This window comes from Opisthorchis viverrini, assembly GCF_000715545.1.
Source record: "Opisthorchis viverrini unplaced genomic scaffold opera_v5_105, whole genome shotgun sequence".
Taxonomy (NCBI): Eukaryota; Metazoa; Platyhelminthes; class Trematoda; order Opisthorchiida; family Opisthorchiidae; genus Opisthorchis; species Opisthorchis viverrini.
In genome coordinates this window covers 1,261,597-1,278,139 of record NW_008751759.1, presented here as the reverse complement: position 1 = coordinate 1,278,139, position 16,543 = coordinate 1,261,597, and the positions used below count along the sequence as shown (strand labels likewise).

Sequence of the window (16,543 nt, the reverse complement as noted above, 5' to 3'; positions counted from 1 at the left end):
TGTCTTCTAACTCCGTCATCAGTTGGCCCATCGTATGGCGCTAAATGAAAGCAGATCCACCGAACCAACTACACTGCCATCCAGACTCCATACCATCAAAGACGAAAGGATGCAGCGTCTGTTGTGCCTGATGGGTCGTGGAAGGAACGTCACAGAGTCAAGTTGCCTTGTGAAACAGAAAATTAGCACGGCGTGGACCCCCAATTCGCTCAATCGTTTATCTGTGTTTAATAAAAGCCCAGAAATATACAGTGATCCTTTCGAACAAGGGAAACCCTCGAGGGTCGGCAAAATTGCGCCATTCTAAGAGAGGTACTTTTCTATGGGAAAAGCATATGCGTTAAGCTGTAATGTTGCTGTTTTCTTCTGAACAATGGAGGTATATATGCAATAGAAAGCTTTTTTATCAATTTATTCAAAAAAGGATACTGTCATACACCTTTGTCAGCGTTTGGTCTGCTTTGTAATGTCAATGTAACTCGCGTTCAAGACGTTTCGAATACAAGAATTTAGAAAACAAACAAAAAATGTGGAACACGTTAAGCGGACGTTCTCGTTTTGTCCTTGCAGCAGCCATCCTGAGACCTACTCAAACGAATCATAGTTCGCATTCTCTCGAATTAGATATACAAGCTATTGATCGGTATCTTCTTGATAAAAGGCTGTACATGTTATGCCTTATAATCTGAAAACAAACCAAACTGATCTAAACGAGCTCATGCAGTTCTGACCAGAGCGGGAATCCAAGATGATTGGGGCCAAAAGAAAAACTTGATACACTTCACTTTGAGCTTTTCCTCATGTACGTGATTGCCACTAATCACCATACGGAGCAAAACTGGTCATATCTCAATGCATCTTCTATCAACAGTATCGGCCGCTGCACAGTAAATTCCGCCCCCCAAAACCTCTCAGTTGATTTGATTCACTGGCATATTGAAGAATTGAATTCAACAGTTTTCTATTAAACAGCTGATAATGAATTTGGGATATCCGAGTGATAACTTTCCCCTTTCAAAAATCGCTCTCTCAATAGTCACTTCTGGTGACGCACATTACTTTGTACTCGAGCAATAGTTTCACTTTTTGGGGACGCAATCATTTGAGAGGGACCATCCCTGCACACTTACTGACGAGGAATCACGAAGGGCAAACTACTGAGCACAGTAATACCAGCTACTATCTTTAACTAGGAGAACAAGTGTCCAGATGACGCAACAAAACGAAGGGCACTGAGCACAGTAATACCAGCTACTATCTTTAACTAGGAGAACAAGTGTCCAGATGACGCAACAAAATTAGCACGTCTATACCAATTACATGGAGGTAAATACAATTAATGATTCCAAATTGAGATCTTATCCTATAAATGATCACATCTCTCTGGACCTACAACTGTGCAGCACGTATGCAACACTGAACTCATCTGATGTATGTTCACGAAACCGCGCGATCGCAGAGGATATAACTGTTGGTAGTGTGAAAAGATTAGTGGATGTTTAATAGAGATTTCCTCTTGTCAGTGAAGCCAATGTATTTTGAATAGTTGAAAATCGTTGTACGGCTGTTTTATCCTGTTTCATCGTCATCAGTGTGCATCTTACGAAATTCCAGCAGGGAGACTTGAGTCCGCAACGTCTGAACTCAAACGTTTGGCTTCGGGCGATCGATGCGCGTTCATTGGTATGCCTCTGTCACACAACGGAATCATGGCTCCCTCAGTGGAGTGAATAAAGGCTTGGTTACACAGAAGTTGCATCAATCACATCTCACACTGCTTCCAGGTTCCGACAGTGATTGTCTTCCTTGAGCTGAAAACTGCATTTGACCCTGTGGACTGTCAGGCACTATGGCGGTGTCTGTTGAGCAAAGCTTCATCCATAACTTGTCGACCTTCTTAAGGGTGCTGCACGCTAACTCCCACGGCCGTTAAGGTCTACAAAAATCTCTCCTCTGAGTTCACCACATCCAGTGGTGTCAGACAAGGTGACCGAGAGTTGGAAAATGTATGACCTGGCAAAGAAGTATGAAAACACTAACCAGTAAACTAAGTCGGGTGGGCAACTGCCGCCTCCCTGGATGGGGACCCCGGGACTCAAATCACCAGTGGTTATTGACATTGGCTGAAATCGCCCAAACGCGCAGTCAGTGGCGCTCGTGCATCAAAGTTATCGCCTTCAATGCGTAGCTATCCAATTTCCAAACAAACTGAGCATGTCTTCGCCTTCAAGACCATCAGAACTGGTCTAGTTGGCATGACTGATGCTGCGCTTGGTATTTCAGAGCCACTTTAGCATTCTAAAATCGGCAGAGGTGAGACCAGTCGATTCCCATTCGATTGACTCACTATTCCTTTGCGATAAGTTAGATCGGAACGCCACCGAGTTAGAAATAGCTTCAGTCCGAAGGTGATTTGTCACAAGGCATGTGCAAGGTAACAGCAACATTGCCAGGTGATGTGCTTCCGATGCTTCTCTTCAAACTTTCCATCTCGTCGACTCAAAAAAAACACTTTACTTCCAGGCGACTGGATTCGTACCCGGGTTTTGGTTCAGTGATTCGATAAAAAGTGACAAGAATATGCACGTATTTCGTTTAGGTTTCTTATGTGCTTAAGGATTCAGTCTGGTTCGTGTGGATATCTTACTGATAAGGGCAGTCGGTACATTTTTTCGACAGTTCTTGCGTTCAACCAGACAACGTAGTAAAATTGTGTGAGGCCCAGTACCGTTTCATTGAAGCCTGGTACGATATAAACTAAATTACATCAAAAGCCAAAGTGTATTGAGAACGAGGACAATTTGACCGTGGCGCATGTATTTGGCCACTGTGGGAAGATTATAAGGCTCGAGTCCTGGCCCTGACCTATCGTACCTTTCCAAAATAAGTGGCAGTTAAGCAATGACACTCGACATTCTTGTTGGTGTCGGGGGAGGGGTGATCAGCGCAAGACTCACTTTGACATCGTTCATCCGCTGTCCCAAATTCGACAAGTCCGACTGGGCCTCATGCTCCATATCAGATGCTTGCCTAAACTGTTCTCTAGAACGTTTTGCTTCCATTTTGAGCATGTCGATCTCCAACCACAGATCCTGACATTGATTCTGCACCGTTTTCATCCTTCGTTCCATTTCCTGAATCACACGGGACAAGTCACAAAGTGAGGGGTTGATTTAAACGTGAAAAAAAAACCATTCGCTCTGTGTTTGCCACCAGTCGGTGAAACTGAGTCTGTTGGGAAGTCGTACTGTGTGGGTGGATTAAATCAGGAACTTTTCCTGCTCACCAAAAGAATTCCCAACCCCCAGTACATGACTACTGACGAGCACAAGTGCCCCGAAACTAAAACCCGGACATTGGGCCACAACAGGAACCGAGAATACACGCAAATTTGAAGTATGTAGTAACGAAAATTCAACTTGTTTGAATTTCTAGATCAGTACTTCCGCTTAAGGTAAACGTCTTACAACCCTTAGAAGTGAGGTGAACGTGATGGCACTCGATAGTTGTTTACGCTTCCGTGTCACTGACCGAAGGTCGGTCCATTCGTCTTCGGTATGCCCCCAAAAAGAGGACTCACCGCTCCGTGGGGGGTCACATTTAATCAATTCAATTTTAACTTTTGGTTTTTTAATTATTATTTTGTTTAAGGCTGTCCTGTAATAACGAAACTTCAACTTGTTTGAATTTCTACATCAGTACTTCCGAAGGTCGGTCCATTCGTCTTCGGTATGCCCCCAAAAAGAGGACTCACCGCTCCGTGGGGGGTCACATTTAATCAATTCAATTTTAACTTTTGGTTTTTTAATTATTATTTTGTTTAAGGCTGTCTGTGACCGTGTCACGCCAAATAGTTTGTACTTTTAAATTACCGACTGTGATTGTGTGTTTCGATCAATTCCTCCAACTCAGTTCGCGTCATACTACTTAGCTCAACTTTCTCCATTTGAAACATTGCCACAGGTAAAAAAAACACCTGATCGTATGAGGGGAAATACGTCCATCCATGTTTCCGAAAGAAAACAGGGAATAATTCACTGAAAACTGGAGTAAAATTATTTGTTCAGGTCAGTGAGCCAACCAGAGGCAATTCAGTCGTTTTTATCAAAATGACTCTTCCGGCAAAATCCATGGGATGGTTAAAGTTATACTCAGGAAGACACCTGTGGTCTACAAACCTGTCAGTAACATTTTCTGAATCAGCAACGCCAACCATCTTTACTTTCCTATGTACGTGGCTGTCTGTGTGTGACTAACCCTCAGTCAATAGACCCGTGATCTATACCAGTCACGTGACTGTATATCTACTCTGATGTTTACAGTACATGCTCTTATCAACACAAAATGCGCGCAGTTTAGGTCTCAAAGCTCCTCGAGTTTTATAAAAAGAGGAACTTTCCACGAAGAATAGTATCTTCTGGATGGAGCGTTTAATGGCTGGCTTATGAAATGAATACTCTACCCCGTTTAGGGAGAATAGGACCAAGGCGAAAGATATAAGAATACCAAGAAACAGAAATATACACAAAACTGCATGGTATATTATGGAGACAGTTAGGCTGACTTCGTTTCCTTGTGGAAAATGGACGTTTTCTCCCCACCAGTGGAAGATCAAATGGGTTCAAATCGAAAACGGTAGACTGCGGGTGAGTGCTAATCAACACAAGCAAACAAACAATAAACGATTCCGTTGAATATCGACTCATCTTGAGCATGACCGTGGTTTGTCTATTCCGTGCGATAAACAAACTGCTTACTGTAAAGATATCCACATCGTCTGATAGTGCTTCAAGCTGAAATTGGAGGGGAATGAGCACGACATTAGACATATCCAAACAAAGTTACTTTGACAGTTGAATGTCGGTAAGATTTCATACATAGACGTAAAGGAGTAAAGCTAATCAGATGTCCATAATGCACTACTCATAAGGTTGCTGAAAATTCGTCGACAGCCCACGACCGGTTTCGCTCTACCTGGGGGTCATCAGGTAGGCGCAGTCTCCGAGTTTCCATCAATTGTATGTTCCACTTGAACCAAAATTGGACTGTCTTCGAGAAACACACTCATTTGCAAATCAATTTGCTTTTCACGGGAGACTCAAGTGAGCCTCTCGTATATGCTGTTCTTCAACTGAATGTGCTGCACACAAACCGCCCCCTGTTTCAGTGCGTATGACATTCAAGATATCCCAGTATAGTTTCACAAAGGAAACTACTCACAATGTTGCTGAAGTGGGCTGTCCAGGAGTTTTCAGCAACCTTGTGAGTAGTTTCCTCTATGAAAGCTACACTTGTTCGCTTACTCTGCTTCTTCGTTTTACTTATTCGAATGGAGATTGTGTCAGGAAGACATTCCGGGGTAAGTGTTAGGCAACTGATGCGAAAACGTATATCGAGTCACCGAACACGACAGCCGCAGGCAGCGCAAGTCTTCCAAACAATGGATGCAGGCGCAGACGAAAGTGGGTCACATGCTTTTATCAGGCTTGAAGGATTGTGGTTTCCAGTGAAGAGAGAACAGTTTTCACTTTGTGCGCCCTGTCATACATTTCGCCTGTACCAGTCAAGAGGAAAGAATGAAACATTCGAGAAGAGTCTTTCAGTTGTCAGGTCATTCGAAAGAAGCGTTAGAACTGAGATACTGTCGGGATGTCGAACCCTAGATGCGTGAAGTTGATGTTCATGGTGATGATGATGACGACAACGATGATGATGATGATGATGATGATGATGATGATAATGATGATGATGATGATGATGGTGATGATGATGATGATGATGATGATGATGATGATGATGATGATGATGATGATGATGATGATGATGATGATGATGATGAAAATGATGCTGATGATGATTATGATGGCGATGATGTTGATGATGATGGTGATGATAATAATGAAGCTTTGAAACAGTGGTTGACCGAAATTGCGCTATTAGGGCGGCCTTCGTGTATGTTTGAAAAATCGCAACTCTTAACTTGATCCTTTGGGAGAACTGGTACTCGACCGAGTGGCATTGAGAACGGCTACCACAGCAGGTGTGAGAACAAGGAATCCATTCTGAAGAGGATGAATTCCCAGAATGCATCCTCTGCAATCTAGACTTGCGTGAAATGTGAGCACATGTGCCTCAGAGGGATCGGGCTTGTGAGTCGTTAGCGTCATCATCGCTTGCTGAAGGCAAGCGTTTAAGATCCCATCTGAGTTTGTCCCATTTTCGAATGACTACCTGACCGCAGATCTAATAGAATACACTCAGGCTACCACATTATTAGTGTGTTATTGCATGCCTCTGGTAACTTTTGCGTTGTATCATTGCATTACTACTATCCTTATCCATCTAGTGGTTGGCCCAGTATGTCCAACTAGGGTAGTGTGTTTTTCGTGGCTCGCCGAACTTCGATTCACGAGGTTCTTTGACAGAAAATGTGCCCCCCCCCCCCCGGAGGAGTACCGTCTCAACGATGTTTTCACTGCATACACACCTCAATGGCCAGGAAAGGAATTCGTGACATACCTATCTACCTGATATGACCTGCTCCGACAGAATCAACACACGAGTTCGTGCTTCCTAAAGTTTACTGTGGTGAAAGGGGCTTTTGTTGCAGGGCTCAATGAGCGTCAGTCGACGAGGACTCACCAACCTGTTTGCGTTTCTTTCAATATGGTAGTGAAGTGATGACTAGATCGAAACAGTGACTAAGTGCTGTCCAGACGTAATGCAAACTCGTCGACAGCCCACGAGCTCTTTCATCCTTGTTGGAGCTAATCAGGTAGGCGCAGTCCCAAAAAATCTGTCAATCTTTTGTTCGACTTGGACCTAAGTTGGATAGATTTCGATATATCTGAGTTCATTTAGAGTCTAAGGTTCGGGACTGCACCCACCTAGTGAGCCCCAACAAGAGCGATCACTAACATATGCTTGACTGATCAGAGATCGTTCTACTATTCTCTGACATGGTTGCTCATCGGATTTTCTCACCTCTGCCATAGGAAGTCGAGAATAGTCCCTGTTCAACAATTTTCTTTCCTCCCTGAGAAGTCCTGCTTCGTATTGCAACATTTCCACTCGTTCATCCGTCTCCATTGCACTGTTGTAGTAGTTTAGAATCTGAGCTCGCATCTGTGCCGGCTCAGTGATTGTATTGTCCGGAAATTGGTCGGCTTTAATCAGCTGTTGTTCCTGCTCCTCAATTTCCGCCATATAACGTTTGGAAAGTTGAATAAGGCTGAACTCATTTTCCCGAGTTCTGAGGAGAAAAAGAGAGAAAACCGAAGGATCAGTCAGTTTTCGAATTAAAGAAATTTAGAGTGTTGGCAATATGCAAGTAAACTGGACCAAAACGTGACTCACATTCCGATTTGACCAACCGGATTGTGTGAGGGCCACCAACCAGTCACGTTAGAGATAGTGAGCACTGTTTAAAAACCACATCAGTGCAGAAAGAAGGGGAAAAGTTGACCCAACTAAGCTCGCACGGACGAAGGTTATGCAATCCAACTACCAAACGTGATGAGCCGAGCAACTACAAACAGACTAATCACCAGGAGAAAATTGTTTCGGAAAAACAAAAGGGCGCGTAAGCAAGCCTTCAATGCTGTCCTGTCAGCGCAGCATAAGCTGTGGGCTCTACATACAGCAACCTGAAGAATTAAGAATTTGAAGACCTCCAGGAACTACAATCACTTCAAACAGAAACAGTTGGCCATGAGTGCATCACTCATTTGTCGCTCCAAATGATTCCCTTTGACTATTTGATCGAACGATCGAACTAACATATGATATGTCTGTAACTTTTCTATGAACGGCGTAACCCAAGGAAAGGCTGTCCAGTGAATTGTCTGCACTACGTCTCCGTAGTTCCAGGAATGGTGCCTTTGGCAGACTTGAGTGTATGTGTACAGCAGCGTAGTGATCCATAAGTTCCGTTTGCGGAACAAATGTTTGACTCAGACCTACTCTGTGTCACATTATTTACTGGTTCGTCTGCATTGCGGTCACGAATACATATGAGCATTTATCGGACTGAACAAAGCAGTGTATCACACGAGTCAGAGCTAATATCAACTTCGAATGTGTCTATTACAAGACGTCTGACTGAGATGGGTCACAGGTTGTGCCCGTGTAGCTCACTTGTCATTCTACTACTTGATACAAACACGGTTTATCTGGTTATTAGTGGTACTCTACTAATCAAAAGTTCTTGGTTCATTTTATGCGTTCTAGAGATTTCACGTGGCGATATCATTTTACCGTGGTAATAACCAAGTGACCGTTTCATTGATTATTTGGTTTTAACCTGGAAATCTTCCCTCGCCCGATGAGTTGTTGCTGCTACGTTTGACTTCGCTTCGTTTAACAGATTGTAGCAGTGGTTGGGGAGACTGTTCGGAATGCCAGGATTTGGCTGTATGTCTACTGGCTGTTTGAACTAACTACATCGTGCTCACCGTTGAGACTGGTGGCTTCTTTGTGTTGATATTATGAGTAAAATTTACTGTCATCATCGCCATCACTCGCAGCAGCACTGGAGGGGAGCACCGGTGCCTCACTGCCACACAACCGTGTTTGTTAATTTGAATAATGCCTCATAATGGAAAGAGCACGAGATGGCTTAGTAGCTAAGGCGCGGACCGGAAGGTCGGTGCTTCGAACCCCACCGCTGGATCTCGACTGCTCCCGTCTAGGATTGGGCAACCTGTCAGTATCTCGACCCTCGTGTTTCCTTGGCCTGGCGTAGCAGCTCAGCACCGAAAGGGTGCTAAAGCTGGATCGTTTTAATGGAAATACAAAGTGGAACATGTTGTAGAACCTAGCGCTAGCCTAACGCAAACATCCGAACTTAGTCAGAAAATATGAGTGGAAACCGACGACATGAGACCCACCGACGTCGATTAGCCGCCATCTCGTCTAGTGTCTGGAGCTAAGGCTTACTCGGACTCCATTCGGGAAGGTGAACAACACCAGCAGTGCCCAAACTTTTCGTAGCTTTCTTCATTCCCTTCTGCGATGTCAAATTCTGTCCAATAGATTCTCAACAGACAAAGTAGGCACAAAAAGGGTAACAGACAGCCAGACCACTCTAACTCACAGTGGTAGATGTATTCTTTAAGTGAAGTACCTCTTGCTCTACCGAAGGCCTGTTCCCTGGTCATCTCATTGCGGATTCTCTCGTTTCAGCTAATAGCAACTTCGAATTGCTTGCCTTCTTTGGTCATTAGCTGACCGCCGTTAGGCAGACATTTTGCGTTCATTTTATGCGTCCAAAAGACTTCATATGGTGAAATTACTTCACCGGGGTAAGGACCAGAAGACCGTTCTATTCGTTGTTTAGTCTCAATCTGGAAGTCGTCCTTCCCTCGATAAAGGTCTGCTGCCACGTTAGCAGTTCGTGAGCCTGTCCGGAATGCCGGTATTCGGTTGTACCTTTGTCTTCCGGCCGTTTTTAACTAAATAGGTCATGCCTACCATGGGGTTTGGTGGCTAGTTTCTGTTGATATTTTGAGTGTGAAATTTAACGTCGTCATCATCATCGTTGGCAGCAGCATCGACCACGAGAGAACATCGTGTATACTAACAAAATATGCTCACACAGATACAGACGCCGACTCATTAAAACTCAGTTGATGCGTGCTCCAATACGAGTTTGTTGAAGCACGGTCAGAATGTCATCCGCGCACTCATTCAGGATGCTGTCAGGTAGTTTACGAAGTTCTGGAATCATAAACTGGTCCTAAAACGATATGGCATCAGTTTTCTACCTTTTGATGTTCGCAAGCCGTCGACTGGATTATTGCTGTTTTAAATTCCGAGTTCGTTTGATGACTACAATTTGTTCCTTTTCATCCTATGGAAGTAAAGCTGCGTTAAAGAACAATGGAAGTTCAAGATTCCGCTCGGAGTGCCTGCATAAGTCGTTGTACTCCCCACTCATCATATCATCCTAAAACCGTTTGATGACTTCTGTGCATCACTAGGGATCCTCAGTGAGGTTGATGCAAGGAACCCTTGGATGACAATTTCGGTGGGTCATTGGCCACGGTTTTGTTCAGCTAACCGTCGATAGGTTGTACGGGAACAACACGAGATCTTCAAGATATCGGTGGGATCTTAGTGTCTTCCTGATTGGGTCAGCGTTTGTGCTTGGGATCCATGAAGGACATAGTATAACTGATCCTTTCCGGTCTCGCCCCTCCTGAAATGCCTCTTTGTTCGACAACCGCCGTCTCAGAACCATGGCACAAGTGGGTTAGTGTCGGCGAGTTCGTAATGAGGCAATTAGAAAGCGCGTTTTCGTTTGTGCAACGGGTACTTCCATTGCGGAATGTGTCCAGCACCATATGGTGCGTTGAGTGGGACATGTATTGCGTACAACTAACAGTCGTTTGCCGAAGAGAATGCTGTTTTTCATGCCCAACTCAGAGTGGCGCAAGCAGAGAGGTGGTCAACCCGTGACTTGACAGAGGAGTATGAAAGAGATCACGAAACGCTTGGGTGCTGTCGGTGCTACTCGCCTTCCAGGATGGGGACCGCGTGATCCTCACACTGGGCCTGGTTGGAGACACTACAAGATATGGCTGCCAACCGATATCAGTGGCGTTCTTGTTGTCAGTTTCTGTCGAGATTGCCTGAGTGAATGTCTGGAGGTGTAGGCACCTCGGAATGATTGTGTTAAGCTAGCACTAAGTCCTTTCCTTGTCCATCTTTGTTCTTCTGTTTACAATAAGGCTTTCAAATAAGTCATGGTTGTACGGCAGTGATGCATCGGTGTTGAACACAGATGTCATGCATGTGTTACTACCAATGACGATGGGGATCCTACTTTGTATGATTTTAGACCGAATAGCCTACTATTATAAATAACTATGTTTCAACCTCGTACTCAAAAAAACCTTCGGGCTAGCAAACAAAAACCTACCTTTTCAGTGCTTCATGCACTTTCATATAACGTGCCTTATAAACGGCGACTTCCGTGCTCGTCAGTTTGCCAGCATGGAACTGATCGTCTATTGCCTGAAATGCCACGCTACTGGCAACTTCCGTCTGTGATTCGATTCGTAGCACTGAAGCCTCATCAGTAGGCCTTGCTACCAAAAGTTGATCTTGCGGATCGGGTGACTGATTCATTTTGCATCGAGGTTTTGAAGGAATGAGAGATTCATTGCTTGCACTACACACAAACTGCGATTCGTAGGCTCATCAGGACTGGATAATGTCACAAATCACGTGAAGTTCAAACCCATTATTGATCGGTCGGTGATGTGATTAGTGTTAGACGGGATGATGATAAGCTATTTCAGCCGAAGATGGATGAACATTTCCAACCAAATATGAAAACGTTGATAAAGTGTCTTTTTTCCTATTTAAAGCGCGGAACTTTTACGTCAGCGACCTGTGGCATTCTTGTCAAAACAGGCCACAGGATTAGATGTGATATCCTACAGTTCACTTTAGTGTATCAGCTGGAAATCATGTACCAAGTTTTATTGGTCCCAGCTGCTGCAGTTTTGGTCACCGGAAATCGGGAGAGCAGGAAGTTACAGCCAAGCATTGGAGCCGATGACGGACGATTAGTTAGTTATCGTGAGGGACGGAAAACTAGGTAGCTAGGCACTCAGTGCAACAACTTTATTACAAGACGCCATTAACTACGAGGTGTTTCAGATTTCTGGTGCACTCAAAGAAAGTTCTGAACACAAAACAGGTGACCAAAAGCAGCTCATCTCCTACCAAGAAAGATATAGTCTCATTTCACGAGGAGGTTTTGCACTGCTTCCGAGTTGAATGCCCATGAATATTCTCCTAGGCGATAAATCGCTACGGACTTCCGGAGCTTTTCGCCCTCAGTGCAAAGATAACTAACCACGGATGCCCAAAGTCCAACATAAACTTCTCCTGTCAGATCATGACGATGCAAACGATGATGTTGCTTGTGGACCGACACCTAATGCCCATCCTGGTGGGTGCTATATTGAACAGGCGTTTGCGACCATGCCTGGTCATAGTTTTTTTGCTTACCGTTGGACGTTTCTCGGATGATTTGATTTCTTACCAGTACTACCCAACGACACTTTTGAGTTCGTAACCCATCGTTTAACGTCACAGAAATAGCCCGATTCCAGCAACATTAATATATTTGTTTTAGGACCTATTTCAAAAGGGATTGTCTGGTATGACTGAACACCAATCAGTTTGAATGTTCAGCTACCCATCAATATACGGCTACCGTCTGAAGAGAATGGTCTAATGCGGTCTCATTTGGGATGGCGTAAAGTATCGAATAGGCTTCAGAGTACGGACAAAAATATACTGTGATAAAGGCCTCTCTACAGAGAGGCAGTTACGTATTCGTCTTCAGTTGTGATTATTTGCCCGGAAGTCATTTACTCATATCTTCGTCGAAATCATCATCATCCTCACGATCCTCGTCATCGTCATCATCATCAAATCATCATCCCAATCATCGTCATCATCATCATCATCACTTACACCAGAGTGGGTAGGAGAGGGATCTGGCACTGACTTGTCACATGCTGTCTACATCTTCAAGCGCTCAGCCAGTAAATGTAGAAAGAAACTGGCCGCACGAATGCCACTGACAGTGATCAGTCGGCATTTCTTGGAATGTCTCCAGCCGAGCGCCAGTGGGGTCCCGGGGATCCCATTCTAAAAGCAGTACAACACCAACGGCACACAAACTCTTCGTAACATTTTACAAACCTTTCTGCCAAGTCACACGTCTTCCAGTTTACATTTTTCACTATTGTGAAACAGGCAAGGATAACCACATTCGTCTTGGTGTGATGGATGTTTCCATGACTACACAACCAAATACCAACCACCTTATTACCAATCTGTTAACATCCGCCACGCTTCTGTGGCATCGGTGATCATGAAACTAAAGTTCCCTCAAATCATCTGTCCACAGATACCAGGTCTCGCAGCGCCACACAACAATGCAGCCCTTACTGTTATCTGGTAAACACGATCCGTGAGACGCAGCGATATTTTTTGACGCCACTAGTGACTTGACTTGAGCCATTGAAATTCGTGCACTGACTTCATCAGACCCATTTCTGTCAGAGCTAATACCACTACAGAGCGATGTAAAGTTCTCCGCAACCTCCAAGGTTTCTCCTTGAATTCTTAGGGCTATGTTGAGATAATGCACCTTCCTAAGCATCTACCAACCACTTCATTACGAATCTGTTAACATCTGCCACGCTTCTGGGGCATCGGTGATCACGAAACTAAAGTTCCCTCACATCATCTGTCCACAGATTCTAGGCCACACAACAATACAGCCCTTATTGTAGCCTGGTAAACACGACGCGTGAGACGCAATGATATGCAATTTTGACGCCACCAGTGACGTGACTTGAGCCTTTGAAATTCGTGCACTGACTTCATCAGACCCATTTCTGTCAGAGCTAATACCACTACAGAGCGATGTAAAATTCTCCGCAACCTCCAAGGTTTCTCCTTGAATTCTTAGGGCTATGTTGAGATAATGCACCTTCCTAAGCATGACTTTGCACTTTGAAGGTGCAAGGAGGATGCCGAATGATACTATGATGGTGATCGGTTTATTCAACTGGGCTTATGCTTCGCCTTCGTTCTCAAAGTTGCAGATAGTGTCATCTGCTCAATTCAGGTTCACACCAGGAACAAGTGCAATAGCCAGATTTTGAAGACCTTGCAGCATTCGTATGTTCTGCCACCTGGAAACAGCTAAACTTACGGTCGTATTCATGCCACGACTGGATAATACTCCTTTCATCCAGGTTCTCCGGGAATGTGTTTAGATATCAACGAGCAGACAGGGGGAAGCCAAAATGTTGATACTTTGTATTAAAATTGTTCAGCTGTAACATCCTTTCCGTGCCTAGCTGCCCTGCCAACGGAAGGAGGCACGAGGGCTGGGGAACTGTCAGGTTGCCCAAACCTAGACAAGAGCAGCCTTCCGGACACAAATTATACGAATTACACTCATTTGTAAAACAGTTTTGTTTTGACGGGAGACTGACCTGGAACCCAGTTGAACCTCTCGTTTAGGATATTTCAGCCGGGTTTCAGGTGAGTCACCTGCCGAAACCGGATTTGTGTGCACGCTAATTTCGTGCAATTTGTGTTCAGGTAGAACATAAGGTTCCCGAAAGCTATGGGGACTTCGCCTACCTGATGAACCTTAAATCGAAGGGCGAAAACGGTTGGCGGCTGACAACGAGTTTTCAGCAACCTTGTGAGTAGTCTGATACGTTTATGACCGTAAGACACCTACAAGAATGCAGAACAACAGTCGCCCTGTGAAGAGCCCATCTGAAACCATGGAAAAGACTGGGCGCAGGGGGAACCTTCGCGGTTTCGTCCTATCAGCGTAGTCAACCAATGCTTAAAAGGTGACATACCTGGTGGGAATCGTCAGCAAACTCCTGATAGCCTTTAACCTGCGACCTTCTGGACAAGGGCTGATCACTTGACGGGTCAGCCTAGAGTGGCTGAATAGAAGTATGATTCAATCTCACTCAAAAAGGATATATCACCATTCATCCTTTAATTGGAGAAACCAAACCGCAGGAACATGTGTCGACCGGCCCTCGAGTAGCAGCTTCTTAGATGGAAGTTTCACTCACCTTGACATCTTCCTCTTAGTCACTCATAGATTGATTGTAGGTTGAGATGTTAATTTTATTTGAGGTCAGTGAATCACAAACTTTAATGTGACGACTTTAAATTCCTATTGTTATTATTAGTCATGTTAGCGACGTGATTTGACCCGTACAAACCATGTCCAGTCGAAACTGCACAGCGCCAGCAAACCGGTCGTGACCTGCAGAAGAGTTTTCAGCAACATTATGAGTAGTGTGTGACGTCCAAGTCCCATCTAACCCGCAAATGCTTGTGAATACAGTTCAGGTAGCAGATCAGGTTGGTGAAATCGTATGAAATGCACCCATTCGATGAACTACCAGAAGAATGAAATCGGTAGTGGGCTATGTGAGAAAAACGCATGCGTGAAGGTGCGGAGACTTGCCGAACAACTTCTATGACGGTCGGTTGGATAGGTGAGTAGGTGAGTTGGAATGATCATTTTCTTCTTACTTACTGGGGCTCGAGGGACGTCTGACTGGATTGCTGTTTGTCTGAATGGCAAAACCACGGAGTACCTCCATACTCAATAACTTCCAGTAAGCGAGGACAGCGATTTTTGGGGTAGTGTTGTGCCTTGGAATAGTCCCAGCTGGTGCGTCATTGCCAACCAGGCGACGTTATGTGTACTGACCGAGAGGCACTCTCTGAATGTTAGTTCATCATTGTTGATTGAGCACCTGTGGCTAAATGATAAGATGTGCAATTATTTCCCGATAAGTTTCGAACTCAAACATACGAATAATCCTTAAATCAAACGGCTTCCAGATGGTCCTAGGCTTTTCAGCTGGGACAAATTCTCATATGTGGGAAGACCTGTGTAGTATGGAGTTTTTTCGGACAAAGAATGCTTGTTTGTCAACAAAATCATCCATCATCAACTGGTCCTATTGCCTCGGGATCTTCAGTGTCATGATGTTCCAGTAAAACACAGCAAAATCGTCCGCCTACGCCAGCTAGCACCAGACACTGTACAATGAATTTGTGGACTCAGTTGGTCTTCTTTCTGACTACTCTAAACTGATTTTGAAGGGTTGGTTGATTCGTTGTTCTCATAGGTTGACAGAAGGTCCATCACCAGTCACCATTTATCGCTACTGTGATGACAAAAGCGAGTTAATTTGTGTTCTCAGTCAGACAAAGTGATCTGCCTCAGCATTGTTCTTAGTTTCTTCATTTCAAACATTCTTTCTAGTGTGACAGAAGACAAATCAAAATAGACAATACATGCTTCTTGGCCATTATGAATTTGAACAATGAAGAACGAACATCTTTCCATCAAAATTGTCATCTTTAACACCGAGGTTGGAAATGCTTCTGGGCAGTGATTTTCATTGGTCCAATTGCCATGTGACCTTGAGGAGGTCGTATAAATAAATATGTGACGATGGGCATGTCAGTTAACTGCAGTGGTTGCGGTTGTTCCTCTTGTAGGTGAGTTGTTGAATTGTTGACATCTTTGTTGAGTAGAAACACTGGTTAGAACATAGTGCCACATACGTATTACATTGATGTCCACTTGTTTGATTTCGCACGTGATACTTTTGGGCAGTTCAAGCAGACAATGATCTTGGTATTTTTTAGCCTCTTTTCAGCACTACTAACAACAAATTCCGTCTTGCATCAGTGGTTGTTGCATCCAGTAGTCCCGTATACATCTTATAGCCTGTAGTTGCAAACCGTACACAGAGAATATTCCAAAATCTCCTCACACTCCCAACAATCTATAAGTTGCTCACCATCATCATCACCATCATCATCATCACCGTCATCAACATCATTGTCATCAGCAGCAGCAACATCACGGCCATCCTCAGCTGTAAATCCGCGTAATGGCCATGCGATTGTTCTAGCTGCCACAGTTTCTTTCATCGATTAGTTGGGGAGTTGG

The 16,543-nt window shown here is 44.3% G+C and overlaps 2 protein-coding genes across 2 annotated transcripts in view; one reads left to right on the top strand and one right to left on the bottom strand.

Moving 5' to 3' along the window:
- The window catches only part of T265_05481 (hypothetical protein), a gene marked incomplete at both ends in the record, with an annotated part of 52,086 nt that extends 48,400 nt beyond the window's left edge, over nt 1-3,686 (top strand). Inside the window, one exon of the mRNA XM_009170492.1 lies at nt 3,652-3,686. Coding sequence (XP_009168756.1) covers nt 3,652-3,686 — 35 coding nt within the window. The remainder of the gene's footprint in view (nt 1-3,651) is intronic.
- The window catches only part of T265_05480 (hypothetical protein), a gene marked incomplete at both ends in the record, with an annotated part of 58,333 nt that extends 47,126 nt beyond the window's left edge, over nt 1-11,207 (bottom strand). Inside the window, 4 exons of the mRNA XM_009170491.1 lie at nt 2,958-3,134; nt 4,758-4,793; nt 6,985-7,252; nt 10,922-11,207. Of these exons, the coding sequence (XP_009168755.1) occupies nt 2,958-3,134; nt 4,758-4,793; nt 6,985-7,252; nt 10,922-11,130 (690 nt within the window). The remainder of the gene's footprint in view (nt 1-2,957; nt 3,135-4,757; nt 4,794-6,984; nt 7,253-10,921) is intronic.
- Between the last annotated feature and the right edge of the window lie 5,336 nt (nt 11,208-16,543).